The following is a 16,346-nucleotide window of genomic DNA, read 5'->3' as shown; positions in this document are numbered from 1 at the left end:
TTGACAGCGGCTCTCTGGGATGCATATCAGTTCCAATCACTGTCATTGTGTACAAGGCCACAGTCTCCCTGTCTAAAAAATCAGTTGTAAACAGTTCCCCAGATGTTTCCTCAATAGAAAAAGGTGCATTGTGGTTTTCCATGAAATACCTAATTTAAAGACAAAATATACATACTTAGTAAGCAGTGCCTTGCAAAACAATCATGCCCCTGATCTTGTTTCAAACCTCAAAGTATTTTAGTGGGTTTTTATGTGACAAAGCAATGCAAGGAAGAGCATAATTGAGAAACAGAAGGAAAATAATAGATGGTTTTCATTTGTTCTTACAAATAAAAATCACAAAAGCGTCACAGGGGCATGTATTCAGTCCTCCTCAGTCAATACTTTTAAGGTCCAGTTTAGCTGCAATTAAACCTGCAAATCTTTTAAAGTATGTCTCTACCAGCTTTGCACATTTTGAGACTTTTTTCCACTTATTTTTGCCAGTGAAGCTCAGTAATTGAATGGACAGGATCCATGAATATCCATTTTCAGGTCATGCCATTGGAATTAGGTCTGGACTGGAATAAATTATTCTAACACATAATTATGCTTTGATATAAACCCTTCCATTTTAGCTCAGTCTGTGCATTTTGTGTTGTAGAGATTAAATTACACACAGTCAATGGAGCTTCTTTTTGCTAAATAGGTACAATAAGTACATTGCTTGTACTGGATTTTACTTACTGGTATCGGAGTAAACAGGGGTGAATATAAATGCAAACCAGACTTTATAATTTATAATTAAAATTTATAATTATTAAAAAATTCTAAAACAGTGTATCCTTTTCCCTCCATCTCAAAATTATACACTATTTTGTGTTGGTCTACCACATAAAACCTCTATTTGATGTAATTCTTCACCTTATTTCACCACCCATGCCCTCGTCAGCATCAAATGCAGATATCATTGCAAACACTGTGCCTATTGGACTGTCCTCAGACACTATGGTGTTGTAGACATCCTCTGAAAACTCAGGAGGGTTATCATTGACATCATCCACAGTGACATGTATAGTCAAAGTGCCAGTAAGGGGTGGAAAACCTTAAAATGTTACAAAGAGGCATTCATTAGGCTTAACTTGTTTGAAAAAAAATTTTGTTGGGGTGTTATGTACATATGAAATCTAACAGCTGTTGTTCTTGAATATGTATTACCTGAATCAACAGCTGTGATGATGACAGTATAAAATGATTCTTTTTCCTTGTCCAAGCTGTGCAAAATTGTAAACAACCCACTGGGAGTGACAGTGAACAGACCATCACTGTTTTCTTTGTGTAAAAAATAATTAAGCTGACTGTTGATCCCCAAGTCTTCATCCAAGGCTGAAACCTGGTCCAAAAAAGGATTGGAAACATTAAATAAAAATAAAAAAACATTGTGTTGACCAGGCATGAGCCGGTTACCTGTATCCAGGTATCCACCTTTTTCCTGGCAGTGGCCTTATAGATTAATTGTTGGTGCAGCTTCCAGTAAGATAGTGAAATCTACATTACAGCAGTTTGTTCTGGTAGCTAATTGCACCTAGCATGTGGTATTTTTGAACTAACCCGTTTGCAATTGAACAAATTTCTTCATTTTTCATCTGTTTATGGCTGCACCTCTAATCACATAAATCTTAATATGTTTTGAATATGGCACCCAAAGGGAAATTAGACTGCTCCGGTAATCAGTGGTTGAGTTTCCATCAGCTGACAACAGATGAGGAATAGAGAAAAATATGACGGAAGAACTTTATAATTGATCACTGAAAACCCTATATGTTTGTTCTTGTCAAAAAAGCCCACCAAGAAAAATCCTTGGCCCACGTTGTAGCAGAGCAATGACCAGGAAAGAAATGTTATCTTCTTAAAAGATTGACAACTCCTTATCAGCTTACTCACGTCTCTGTCCTTTTAAACATCAATGACTGCATGTTCACGCTACAAAAGAAAACCTACAACTGAAGACAGTGTAGGTTGTTCATAGCTTCTCCAGGCATAGCAGTGGCTTAATATACTTTGACCTGTAATCAGATGCCATTTCTTCAGTTCATTCTCTCAATCTGTCCGACAGGTAAGTTATGAGCAACGTATCTGTTAAGCAGCTGACTGCAGGCAGGCAATCCGGTCAGATAGCCCAACTAATTGACCAGCCAATATGAGGTTTTTGTACCTCTTCTAGTTTGTAAAAATGAACAAAAGAGATATAATATTCTGCACAATTAGCATGTTTGCTTAAAAACTACTTCTTAAAAAATGTTATATTTTTAAGGTCTTTGCATGACAATTGTAATAAACACATGTTAGATACTGCGATGGACTGGCGTTCACCCTTCCACAGACTGCTGGAGATAGGCACCAGCTTCCCCACAACCCACTAAGGAGAAGTGGTAGAAAATAGATAACATAAAAAAAAAAATCTATATTTTATGTTATTTTGGCAGCATTGTGAATAATTGTTCCAAAGTTTAAAATAGAAACAATTACATCATGTTTACAATTTTTGTTAATAATTTCTTTGTTACGACTGTGACACCACTAAACCGTGGCAATTTTACTCAGAGAATCTCATACCGGCCTATGCCTAGTGACGACTGTATGTCTGTACAGAATGAACCATGAGGTACAGCAGCACCTGGCGTGTTAGCTCAGATGGATCCTCTTCATTCTCCTTGACATGAATGATCAGGGTTTCTGGAGAAAACAGGGGTGTAAAGTCATTGACATCCAACACTGTGATGCTGATAGCAGTGGTAGAAGATCTCGGTATATCCCCTCGATCAGCAGCAGTTAAAATCAAAGTGTAGTTTGAGTCCCTTTCTCTGTCAAGTTGACCCGTGACTGACAGCACGCCTCGAACTGTGTCAACCATGAAAGGACCAGCTGGGGTCAACAGGTACCGCACTTGTCCGTTTGATCCAATATCTTGATCCTGAGCCTTAGTCTGAAACAGACTTGTCCCTCTCGGAACATCTTCCTTGATGAACAGACTATAGTTGCTTTGTGAAAACACAGGATCATTATCATTTACATCCTCGACATGTACTGTTAAATTCATTGTGGTGGCCATTTGAGGTGAACCCACATCAGTGGCTGTCACAGTAATATTGAGCGTGTCTGCCTTTTCTCTGTCTAACATCTCCTCCAGGAACATTGCTCCACGTGTGTTGTCAATGCTGAATGTCCCACCAAAAGAGTTGGTTAAAAAATAGAAAACCTTTGCATTGGATCCTGCATCTTTATCCTCAGCATGTACAGTCATTATAAGAGAATGCAACGCAGAGTCTTCTGGTATACTAACATGTTTGGCAGACACAAAAAAGGGAGCATTGTCATTAATATCTTCCACTACCACAACTACATGTGCTGTGCTGGTAAGCTGTGAAGACGCTGGCAGGGCACAATCATTTACTGTCACAGTTAGATTATAGGAAGACTGACGCTCTCTGTCCAGCTCTTTGTTCAGGCATAAACAACCTGATGAGTGTATGAAGAACATGCCCACTTCATCACCGCTGACAACCATCAGTTCCACTTCTCCATTTTCACCTAGAGGGAAGATGACAAAAACAGCAACACCACCATTGTCTTCTCTTTCTCTCACATGTAAATCATTTTCACTATATGGGGGGCAAGGGGGAAGGGTTATCAGTCTTTTTTGAGTATTAAAACTCAGCTCTAGTGCAAGACTTACTTGGATAGCCTGCAAGAAGGGAAATAACTAAAACAAGCATTATACCAGCCCTTAAGGGCCTGCTTCAGACCCAATTGTTTTAAATACAGATGTGGATAATCCAGGTCCAGAAAGTAAAAAGCCTGTACAGAGATTAGTTCCAACCATTTACATTTCCATCTCCACAACATACACAAGGACTAATCACCTGGTTAAGTGAACAGAATTAGGGAAAACTAGGCAGGGTTTTTACTTCTGGACCTGGATTATCCACCTCTGTTTAAATGTTTCTCTGGTTCAACACATCTGAATCAAATGAATAGTTAACTACTAGGCCCCAGCAAAACCTTAGGACATGCTGAGGATGTAATTTAGTCATTTGAATCAACTGTGTTGGAGTTGGGCCACATGTAGGACAAGCATAACTACTGGACACCAAAGGCTTAACAAGCTTGATGGCCCTCTTTTCTTTAATGAGAATGACTACAGTGATTTCTAGTTGTATTCAAATGTTTGATTCTTCAGACCACTTTCATAAATCTATGAGGTGAACTAAGGCTAATTGTTATTGTTATACAGTTGTTATTCTGTATTCAGGCTTTTCTTTACAACCTATTTCATTTTTAATTTGACATTGCAGTGAACCTTTCAAATTTCTTTTGTGCTTGATTTACATTAAATGAATACTATACGAATTGAAGTTTCAAATCTGGATTTAAAGAAAAATATTTAAATGATCTTGATGAAACCCTGTATATTATGGTGGACTCTTACCATCATCTTTGTCTGACACATTTAGTGACAGGAAGCAAGTTCTGACATGTGTGTCTTCCAGCAGTGATGCAAAGAAGTTGTTCTGACTGAAAACAGGAGGGTTGTCATTGACATCCAGCACATTGAAATAGACTCTGACACTGGATACCTGCAAGTCTCCCTGCTGCACATCCACTGTGAGAATGTAGAACCTTTGTGTCTCAAAGTCCAGGCTGCGGGATAAGAGGAACTCCCCAGAGACGGGGCTGAGGAGGAACATGCTCTCCCCATCATCCTCTTGAACTGAGAATGTGATAGGTGTGGGACTGCCCATCTGTGCTTCCAACTTTCCCACAAGTGTTCCTGTCAACACAGTGAACCATAGATAAATACTCTGTGATCTGATAACTGTGGAGTGAAAAGAAAACAGCTGGCTAATTACTGGAAAAAAAAAAAAATTATTGCCGCAATATGAAGATAAAATTAGATAAAACCAGATGCTTGGAGCGTTTTATGAGATAGTCAAATTAACTGTTGTCAACAAACATGCATGATTTCTAGCAGAAGAGATGACGAACCTGGCACAGTGTCTTCATTTACTTGAAATGAATAAACTGTTTTGGAGAAAGCCATCTGTGTTTGCCACCTGCTATGAGGGAGTGAGCTAACTGCCCCATGCTTCAGTTCCGAGGAGGGAAGCTTGTGCTGCTCATCAACAATATCAGAAAATTCACCCTTAATACTCAGATTCTCTGGATTTCCCAAAAAAGGTTCATGAGAGACCACCACATTAAACACCTGTGTAGTTATGAGATAAAAAATAAACAGCATTTGATGCATTTTTAGTCCCCTCATAGAAATACCGTGTTACTGCAGTACAGTAGTTTGAATGGACATCACATTTCATTTCATGATGCTGACCTACACCTTTAAACAAAAGCAGGTATTACAACTTTTGAATTAGTGAGCCAACCTACCATAACAAGCAACGATGAAATCATGACTTTTCTCAGGTGTCCGGTAGTTTCCGTTATAAAGTTTATCTCTTAAGTACCATTCCAAGTCAACTCAGTAAGATCCTGTGCAAAACAAGACAAATGTAGCATAAAAAGGTAAGATCCTGAAAGTTTACTCCACATAAGACAAACAAATGCAAAACCATGTGTCCATGGGCGATACTCAATCTCCGTAGTTAGTAATCCTGACTGTTGCAGCTCATTGACTCTGCTCTTTGAAATACTGCATTTACCAAGATCAACAACAAAAAACAGAAAGCTAAACTTCTTTGAGGACAGAACTTGAACACAATATTATTAAAATGTACAAAACTCAACATTTTCCTCCTAAAATGTACTCAGACACTGAGAAGGAAAAGAAGTAATAATGGTGTAGCCTACCATGTGTTTGATTCCACTGGTTTTGTATTCTCTCCATGGGGTTTTGTTGCTGGGATTACTCAGAGAGGATTGGGATGAACACTGCAAGGCTTTCATTCACAGAGTAAAATGAAAGAAAGGTGAGGAGGTGGGGGTGGGCTCCACTCTGAATAACTGAATGATCCGAATTTTAAAAGTTAGCTGACATGAAGGAGTACCAACATAACAGATATTCTGTATTAGCTACACCTTGTGCAATATAGATTTTAATCATAATAATTCCCTACATTCAGGTTTAGTGTTTCTAAGACTGCAGAAAAATGGACATTGACCTCACTCTTTCTGGCAAACACTTCCACTTTTTTGCATTGCTGCTGAGAGGAGTCCAGTTAACAGACATTTGAATCCCTTCTAAGTGATTGGGGTCTCCAGTTACTGCAAGTTGGAACTCAAAACCAGGTCATTACTTTAACTCTAAGAGGAGGGAGAAACACAAGAAGTGCTATTGCTCACTTCTTTTTTTTAGCACACTGAATTAAATGCAACTTGCATAACTTTAAAATGTCACATTGGGAAAATATAGTGTCTTTCTGTGCAGAATTTTAGGTCGATTGAACAGGACTAATTGAATTGCAATCCTTAAGGGGAAATTAAGGTTTGCTAAGCCTTAGCTATAGTTACCAATCATTCAAGGCATGATCTTTGCTGATGGACAGTTTTGTTAAACAAAATCCTTTGAATTAATGACTATTTATAGAGAGGGCAGTGGGTTTTTTTTTTTTGGTAAAGATTTGTACAAAGCAGTTTTAGATGCAAACCAGCGTCTGTCCCACTAAACAGTACTGCTTATTGTCCAGGGATAGTAAATGCCAGTTGAACACTTGGATTTCTTTCAATAACAGAAGACGTGACTTCATTACAGCACCACCTTCTGGACAAAGGTTTTAAAACATTAAAGAAAAATGTTAAATAAATCCAAGACAGGATGGTTTCATTACTGTAGCTTCATGATTCTCATGCCCTGTTACAAACAACACAGTTGGTGCTTTGAACTTCTAGTGGTGCTGAAAAGAAATGTTGGTATTTGTTGAGTAAATGTTAATATATTGGCCACTTACAATACCGATCAAAAGTTTTAGATATACTTTCTCTCTATATTTTCATTACAATTCACATTGTATATTCTCACCAAAGGCAACAAAACTGTGAATAAACACCTGGAACTATGTAGTAAACAAAGGGTGTGAAATAACTAAACATTTTTATATTTTAGACTCTTTAAAATAGTCACCCTTTCCTTTGATGACTGCGTTGCTCTCTTGGCATTCTCTCAATGAGCTTCATAAGGTGGTCATCTGAAATGGTTTCCCAAAGTGTCTTGAAAGAACTTCCCAGAGGTTCACTGAGAGACGGCCAAAGGTTAATATTTCAGTCATCAAAGGAATGGCGGCTACTTTAAGGAATCAAAAATATAAAACATATTTAAAGTTCTTTGACAATTTCATGTTTGCTACAAAATTCAATTTGTGTTCATTCAGTTTTGATGCCTTCAGTGAGAATCTAAATACAGTGTAGATAGTCATAAACATAAAGAAAACCATTAAATGAAAGGTGTTCTAAAGCTTTTGACCGGTAGTGTAGATTGCATTTGATTACCCTCTCAAGTCCAAACTTGGGCCTAGGAGTTGTAAATATAAACATAAGTTACTTTCTCCTTTAGGAGCATATTTTGGATACATAACTGTGACATTGCTGTAAAAGATATGTGTGAAATTAGATGTGGGAAACTAAATTTATTCTAGACGCCTGATATATTATACATAGATTCTTATACCATATACTTTATCTTGAGACCATTCTGACTTTTAAAAAATGTATTTTAGTGACCAATTTTTTTAGTTTAGCTTGTATCATCTAGCAGTGTGACAAACACTGGGTTCAGCCTTGTTTTATTCACAAGGTTCATCAATGCACATTGTCCCTCTGGAGCAAATAGATAAAATAAATCACGTTCCTGTTCTAACTTTGAAAACCAGCGAGAGCTGTAACTCAGAAGCTCAGTGACAAGTCTAACTACCAGCAATCAAACCTAAAAATGTATTTGTTTGGGTTTTATACCTACCACTATAGCAACATGATCACTAAAGGCGGCTATACGAAATCAAAAAAATATCACCAGCACAACTATGACCATTCTTTGTGCAAAAGACAGCAACATTGGATTCTTATGTCCAGGCTGGCGAGGACAATGACTTTCCTACACAGGATCCAAACTTATAAAAGGACCTTTCTGTTTATTTTGCCAACTAAACGCCTGCATGTTTTAAAAAATTTGAGATGCAAAAACAACATTCTTTAACCAATCGAGCAGTGCCAATGGGTAAAAATATTTGATTTTGATTTGTTCACAGAAGACGACAAACTGAAAGTAAAAATTCCTGTTGCCAAAATCTGTAACAATAGCAATATTTTGAAACATTCAGTTACTGAGATGGTGCTTAATACGCCACTCCTTTAATTGAAATATTTTGTACAAAATCCCCAAAATCCAGAAGGAAGACTTTTAGTGATTCTACATGTTTGGATTTTGGTAGCTGTTAAGAAGGAGAAATAAGCATGTTAAAAAAAAAAACCTTTATTGATGACATTCTTTAATGTCAACAGCTGCAATTGATATTAGAGTGGTATTCAAATAACAATAAAAAGACACTGGGACAGCACATAAAAAAATAATTTTCAAAATAAAAAAAAGATACACTACCAACTCATCCATTTCATTTCTGAGTCATAACACCTAAAGACTACTTACTTTCATATAGTCCTTCTAAATAGTTACATAATATGGCAGGAATACAGAACTACCACTAGAAAACTCTGAAAAACTTAGGATATGTAGTGTTAACTTTACAAAAAAGGAGATTAACACTGTACATCATAAAAACATTAAATATACACATGATCTTGATCAATTTGACTTGCAATTCAAGATGATGAACTGAGTACATTAGGATTACATGGCATAAACAAAAACTTCAGGTCCCATCCTTATGCGATTTACTCATCATCGTCTTCTTCCTCCTCCTCGTCTCCCTCCTCTTCGTCTTCCTCCTCATCGTCATTGGCTGCAGCAGCTGGTCCTGAATCCACTCTGCCCTTTGTGCGGTATGCAACAATATCCTGTGGAGAGTGGGACAAATATATTTTCAATCACCACAGTTATATACTTCTCTGCATCGATAACAACCCCCCCCCCAAACAAATAAATCTACTCTGATTTAACACGGTCATCGGATCTGAACATGACTTGTTTTAATTACATAGTAGCCCCTCACCTTGTCATATTTCTCCTTCAGCTTGGCGGCCTTCTTTTCATAAGGCTGCTTTTCTTCTCCAGACGAGCTGTTCCACATCTCTCCAAGCTTCTTAGCCGTCTCCCCGATGGAAAGTCCAGGACTCTCACCTTTCACCTTGGGGCGAAAGTCGGCACAGAACAGGAAGAATGCAGACCTGTGGGGGGTGGGTTGGGGGATTAATTGTTGCTTAGGATAATTACAGAATGAGTAATAAAGGTTTGGTGGAATAAAAATCAAAACGGGTTTTATTTTAAAAGGTACTTACGGTGGTCTTTTAGGGGCATTTGGGTCCTTGAATCGCTTCTTCTTCTGGCCCTTAGGGGGAATGTAGTTCTTCATTTCCTTCTCATAACGTAGCTTGTCCTGTTTAGCCATATCTTCAAACTTTCCCTTTTCCTTTGGTGACATCGTCTTTTAGAGTAAAAAAACATTTACAATTAAGAACACAAGACAAAAATATTTAGAAAGCTTGATTGAGGCCCTGTTTACACTTCATTTTCTGGTGAAAACGGAAAAGTTTAGTTGCGTTTCTACTGTTCGTTTAAATGACAGTGGCGCATGCCTTTTTTTTTTTTTTTAAATGGCACAATTTGAAAACAGGTTTCGGAGTGTAATGGTTTGAAATCTCCGTTGTCGTTTAGACGGTAAAACTGAAATCTTTCTAATAGGGAAGCACTGGCTCATGCGTAGGATGAGCAAAATCAGTAGAAATGAATGCGCAAGCACACAACGTAACGGCTGCCGACCAGTTTAATACCCACAAATACAAAGATATAAACAACGACAATGGCAGAAGAATTACACCATCCTTACATCTCTACTGTTGCTGTGTGCACGGAGATAGTAATGAAAACGTTGTTGTGTAGACGGGTTAAGAGAAACGGAAAAAAATTACTAGTAGATTTTTAAAAAGATACACAGAGAACTTGAATGTTTACCAGAATTGGACGATTTTACGCTTTACCAGCCCTGATCAGTGATCACATGGTTGTAAATATAAAATTTGATCCTTTTTGCGTTCAACTGAATGCACTATACCACAAGCTACCAGGCTGCACTTCCAACAACACTCTTCTGTGTGCAGGTTGCTCCTGATGTAAAATAACCAGGGTATTTTCCAGCATCAGCGAGATATTTGAAGACAGGAGTAGCGCAAAATCTCTAAGAAAGTTCTAGGAAGGAACTGAATTTTTGTACAAAAGCATGTCGGGTGTTGATTCCGACTGCTTAGAGGGAGTTAGACTTCAGCAGATATCAGGAAGCTGAACATATTACCAGAAGTTGCTCTTTTTTAATCCCTTTTAAGAGTACAGTTTTATGTGCTATTGTACATGCTGGACTTGGAAAAATGCAAAGCCTTTTGGAAATCTCATAGTTAAAAGGTCTTCTTTCTCTACAGGGAATACACACTTAGTAATGTTGACCATGATAACTAATGATCACCATGATCACTAATCATACTAATGGCAAATATAACAAGCAAATCATTTGAAAAAAAAAACACATAAGAGAAAGAACAAGTTTTTCAAAGACTGCCTTGGAGAGAGCTTGTTTTGAGACAGTCTTATAGAATAAAATGAATATGAGGCCCTTCTATTTTTTGAGGTGAGCAAACTTAGGGCCAAATGGGAAGAGTAGTCACCTTTCATTATGAAGGTTGCGGGTTTGATTCCTTTTACATCTTCCTCGCCTCACCTCAATCTGTCTTCCAATCTGTGTAATGGTGTATGAGCAGGAATATGTGTGCGTTTGTGAGTGCAGCTGCGTGATTGTGGCTTTCATCTGAAGAACTTGAATGACTCTGAATGACTAAAAAAGTCATAGAAATTATCCACAAAAATATCTTATCGGTGCAGTTCTAATTTTTACCTTCCATCTCTCAGAGCATTTCTTGGAGAACTCTGAAAAGTTGACAGTGGCATCAGGGTGCTTCTTTTTATGCTCCTCTCGGCAGGTTTGCACAAAGTAGGCATATGAGGACATTTTGCCCCGGGGCTTTTTTGGATCCTTCCCCATCTTGACTTACTAAAAAGAACAAAACAAAAAAAACAACAGGAAAAATATGAATTGAAGTGGAGTCGTACAACAGCAGCGAGAATATGCAAATTTCCCTTTGCTCAACTGTCTGTCTCCTGCTTTGTCAGTCCCATCTATTGTTTAAACAGGGAGGAGAGGAGGAGGAGGAAGAGGAGGAGGGAGCTGTCTTGTGTGACTGATGATCCATTGCATGAAGGGCCAACATGAGATTTCTATTAACTACAGCCTGCTCATTTTTGTAGCTTTAGTTTCCAAAGTGTTGTAGTGCTAACTTGATGAAAACTGGTAGCAGGAATATGTTAAATGTACTCTCCTGATTTGTGAGCGGGCTTCAGCTTGTAAATGCACACATTAGCAATGGCCTCCGCCTCCGTTGATTGTCCGCTAGCCGTTAGCCATTATGGCTCCGCTCTGGCTTTGTGTCCTTTTGCTTGTAGCGTTAGCTTCGAGCTAAGCTAGGCAGAGTGCTCATCTTATGAGGCAATCATTAAAATGGCTGATTAGACTGATGACGTGGAAAACGAATTGTGTGTGAAAACCTGTTTTCACACACAATTCGTTTTCCACGTCAATATACCTAACAATAGCTTTCACTCTACTATTTTTTATTGTATTGTTTGCATTAAAGTTTTTTTTTTTTTTTCAGTACGCATGATGTCGGAGAGAGATGCTCATCGTAGGCGAGCTGCCTCAGCACCATTCATCGCTAACATCCAACCAGTAGCTAGCGTTAGCTTTAAACATACCAGCACAGTCTGAATAAGCAGCTACCGTTAACAGGCTAACAGTGCGGGCTAGCATACAGGGGAGTCCTCCTCTCTGTCAGCTGCTTACACACGAGGTGACGTTGCTAACTCAGAATAAGTACCTTATGGATCTATCACTGGAGAAGTTATCCTTTGTTTCCTTAGTAGCAGCTAATGCCAACATAGGGTATCTACGTAGTGAAATGAGCATAATTAACCAGCTTGATAAGGGGCTAGCATCCCATCCAGTTCAGCTCACAGCCAAAACATACAGAAATGACAGATGCAACGCAAAACACAAGCCAGCTCAGAGTTTCACTCCTGTGCTAACACAGGATAACATTAAGGATGCTTACCCCTTCGGCGAGTTGTACCTCTCAAACAATGGGACGAGAAGCACCGTGACTGCGCGGTCTTTTCCCTACGAGGATTCCTCTGTTTATCCGGTGTATTCGGCTCCGGCTGTCGGACATTGGCTGCCGCCAACTTCTTGGATATCTTATTGGACACTCGCTGCCCGAGTCCAGTTTGTGGTGGGGTTGGCTGCCCAAAACACAACAGGACGATGGCGCTAAACTTGAAGTTTCAATGTCCCATCAGTGAGTGTCTGTAGGTATGAGGACAGAAAACTGGACCAGTGCAGTTTGTTGAGAAATTGTTTTTGTTGCTTTTGTTACAACTGCAAGGAACAGTACAAGGCTACCGAAATAAGAAAAAGAATAAATAAAAACAGATACATAAATAAATAAATACTATTACTACTACTACTAATAATAATAAAGGCATATGAAAAATAATAATTATAAAAATAATAACATGACATAAATAATGAAGAATTCACAATTTTCTTGTAAAAATATCACAATTCTTTAAGTTTCACATTTTTTCCCACAAACTGGTATGGCTCAGCAAATCGCATAATTAAGAAGTACAATTTTAACTCATTTTAAAATTTTGCAGCAAAATACTATGCAATATGTTAGTAAAACTCAAATCATTATGTGCACGCTTATGATAAACACAATTTAAAATTAATTAAAGTTTAGAGTCTGCAGACCTGGAAAATCGCTTTCATATTAATATTAGTTTTATTTTTTCTCAGCAGAGGAGAAAAACATAATTATTTGTTATGAAACTACTTTAAATGTTTCATATAATGTCAAAAACAATTAGGAAAGAACACAGACCGTTATATATATATATGATATATTAGTTATATTTAGTAAATTCTTGCTGTCAAATAAGTTCATATCCGTTTTATTACCATGTCCTTGCTTTCTTTCAATAACATCTTCTAAATAATAGTGATCCTTTTTCATAGGAAAATATCTTATGTCATATAATAAACTGAGTTTCCTAAGAAAAGGGAATGGAGCAGGGTAGAGATGCAAAATTCAGATATTTTGTAGCTGATATCCAATGAAGCTCTGACATTGCACAGATTTTAGCCCAGTTTGTCTTTGACAACTCAAACAAATAAAAGCATAATTTCTAACTTGAAACTTGAACCATCTTATCAATGTGCTATTAAGGATTTCTCAAATAATCCTCATAGTTACACAGCTGTTCTTCTCTGCATCATTGAAGATCCATAAATACATTAAAATACTCCAGTTAAATGGGCAGAGGTATTTATACAGATACAGAACATCTAAAAGGATTTACAGCACATCTAATTTTCTCTTTTGCAAGACTGATTATAGCTCAGAACCTTTATTGTTTTGTATTATATACGGTTTGATTTATTTGTTAATAACAAATTGTTATATATTAGGTTTTTTAATCATTCATTCATTCATTGTAACTATACACAAGCTTTTAGTAACCTCACTAACAACTTTTACACCAAAGAGAGTTGTTGTCAGCACAAGCTGGTAGTGCTTAAATGTGTTGGTAATTATCAGATTTATAGAGCAGTGTTTTTTCTTAACAAGTTGACTTTATTATTCTGATCAGAAACAGGATTAAATCATTTTTTGTAAAAGCTATTTTTCTCTATTCTCATACCAAACACAATAACACAGCTTTAGTAGTGTTTAATTATTGATGCAACATCTCCCCCACGGAGCTGCACACAGCAGTTGTTCAGTGGTTAGAGCTCTCCATAACCACAGGGTTTAAACTCATTTTGCTGGAATTATACATCTAATGCTCAATCCTTAATCACAAAATTGTTTAAAATCAGGTTTTCACAGTTTTCTGCTCAGTTTTCCATGAAGCCATATGTAAATTTACATTTTATGAGAATGTTGAAGAAGATGGGTTCATCACTTTGAAATAAAGCACTGGCACAAGGAGACAACGCTAAACCGTGGTGACTGATGACAGCCAAAGGTAATGTTAAGCAACATGTATGCAAGAAACGGATGGTCTTAAATATTTTTATTATTCCTGGAGGTCTGGTTGATGGTTAATAGTACAAAAGATCTGTGAGATACTGTGGTGCCTTTCCTCAAAGACTCTGAATTCTGCAGCTGAATTCTGAGGGACACTGTTGTCAAAGTTCAAAGTGATCCACTCCAATTTATGGATTTCCAATAGTCCACACATGATGAGATAAAGAACTGCTAATATTATGCAGATGCAGTATTTTATTTCCACTTTTACACCCATTGTCTTTCGGTGCCTGTACCTCAGTGATGTCTAATTCGAGTCCTTGGTGACTGGATTCATTTCAGTTAGGTGTGTCAAACCAGAGAGGCATCTAAAGAATGTCAGAGTCCATCCTTCGAAGGCTGGACTTGGACAGAACCCCTATGGATTTTTGATAGCTAATTATAAGCAAGGATGTAAAAGTCAAAATTCTTTTTTCATGATGTTTCTAGTTTTTACAATTCATTTTCTTCTCCAGGACTTTTTTAAGCCTAATTTTGCCACAGCTAGTCAATATTAATGCTGCTATAATAGATCAGGAGAAGGCTTATGATATCTATTAATAAATTTCATTGAGATTCCAAGGTGCTAATCTCTGTTTTTTGATATGCCACATTTTACTTCATGCAGATTCTGTGTTTGTGTTATTGTTATCTTGTTCAGTAAAATGGCATCATCACTCAAACAGATTTTTCTATCTATTATTTTGTTTGTAGAATGCAAACAGTGGCGGAATGCTTATGAAACGTCTCACAGAAGAAAGTTTGTCTTCCAACCACATTCGGCTCCAGGTATCCTGCTGTACGAGTAATTCATGACATTACTCCTCAGTTAAGAATGAATGCCAAGAGTTTGTTTGCTTGTATATGTGACTCAATGTCAATGCACATGTCGGCACCCAGTCTTAACCTCATTTGAAGACTCCTATTCACCCCAAGGACCTCTTGGCTCAACTGTATACAATGAGGAATATCACTGGAAGCCAACATGTAAAGCTGACAAGATTTGCACAGGAACATCCTCAGGACATTGGAGAAACAACCCACATCTCTGTCAGGTCTGTAGTTAGACTGTGCTAGCCTCAGCTTTGAATAGATGAATGATCCTTCTTTACATAGCATTTAAAATAAGGTGTCTTCCCCAAGGAGTTTTTTTGTATGGTGGTTTCCAAGGAATGCTCCACACTGTTCTGTAGTCTTTCCTTGGAAGGGTCTGCCATCTGACCGGGAGATTTGTAAGGCCTTAGGAGTGCAGTACCACTCCACCTACACATGTGACTTCCAAGCATCATCTCAAGGTACATAATATGTGGTTTTGTCAGTCATGAGCACTCAGCAAGATGTAAAAGCACACACTCGAAACCAACATCCAACTTCTCTAATGAGCTCATTTTCTTTTCTCTTTTTCCATGTGACTTATTTGACAGGACGTGATGACAATAATAAACGAGATGAAAAGCTTGCACCTCTGTGCAATGGGCTTCAGAAATCTTTTCTTGCTGACAAAATATCTCCCAGTTCAGCAGCACAGATTGGAGAGCTGTCTGCTGTGGTATAGGTAGGGTCTTCTCCAAAACTACTCAACATAAACGCCAGGTCATTTTCTTTCTATTCTGAACAGTGATTTACATAACAGTTCCTACAGTTATTCACAAACATGTCAACACTCAGCAGAGGGGGACAAATCAAACAACCTTTGACAGGTTTTATGAAAAAAGAGTCAACTATCTTGCACCTTCAATAGTTACAAAGAATCTTACCTGTTGAGGGTTAGCATCTTTTCTTTACATAATGATTTGAGTATTTTAACAAGTTTTACAGATTTCAGCAAAAGGTTTTCTTATATTTGGATTTATTTCATGAATTTTCAGAACAGGAAGCTGTGAAAGCAGCTTTAAGTAAAACAAAAACTTGTCCAGAAGATCAGGAAAAAGGAAGAAACTTACTGCTGTTTTGCAAAAGCCCCGATCACCACATTGGACATCAAGCTGGCCCAGACCTTTCTGAACCAAAGT

The 16,346-nt window shown here is 37.7% G+C and overlaps 2 protein-coding genes across 2 annotated transcripts; both read right to left on the bottom strand.

Annotated features, from left to right (window-relative positions):
- Positions 1–2,605: 2,605 nt before the first annotated feature.
- LOC124884686 (protocadherin Fat 4-like) lies at positions 2,606–8,073 on the bottom strand. The gene is made up of 6 exons (XM_047392740.1): positions 7,946–8,073; positions 5,845–5,997; positions 5,425–5,526; positions 5,026–5,245; positions 4,469–4,810; positions 2,606–3,570 (listed from the first exon to the last, which is right to left on the bottom strand). The coding sequence occupies exons 3-6, from the start codon at positions 5,446–5,448 to the stop codon at positions 2,606–2,608; spliced, it is 1,551 nt and encodes a 516-aa protein (XP_047248696.1). The 5' UTR covers positions 5,449–5,526; positions 5,845–5,997; positions 7,946–8,073.
- A 365-nt stretch (positions 8,074–8,438) lies between these two features.
- On the bottom strand, positions 8,439–12,457 carry hmgb1b (high mobility group box 1b). The gene is made up of 5 exons (XM_047390751.1): positions 12,316–12,457; positions 11,046–11,201; positions 9,442–9,587; positions 9,156–9,330; positions 8,439–9,000 (listed from the first exon to the last, which is right to left on the bottom strand). The coding sequence occupies exons 2-5, from the start codon at positions 11,190–11,192 to the stop codon at positions 8,878–8,880; spliced, it is 591 nt and encodes a 196-aa protein (XP_047246707.1). The 5' UTR covers positions 11,193–11,201; positions 12,316–12,457; the 3' UTR covers positions 8,439–8,877.
- Between the last annotated feature and the right edge of the window lie 3,889 nt (positions 12,458–16,346).

This window comes from Girardinichthys multiradiatus, chromosome 18 (genome assembly GCF_021462225.1).
Source record: "Girardinichthys multiradiatus isolate DD_20200921_A chromosome 18, DD_fGirMul_XY1, whole genome shotgun sequence".
Classification (NCBI taxonomy): domain Eukaryota; kingdom Metazoa; phylum Chordata; class Actinopteri; order Cyprinodontiformes; family Goodeidae; genus Girardinichthys; species Girardinichthys multiradiatus.
Note: the sequence above shows the minus strand (reverse complement) of the source record. Positions and strands in the feature narration are given on the sequence as shown.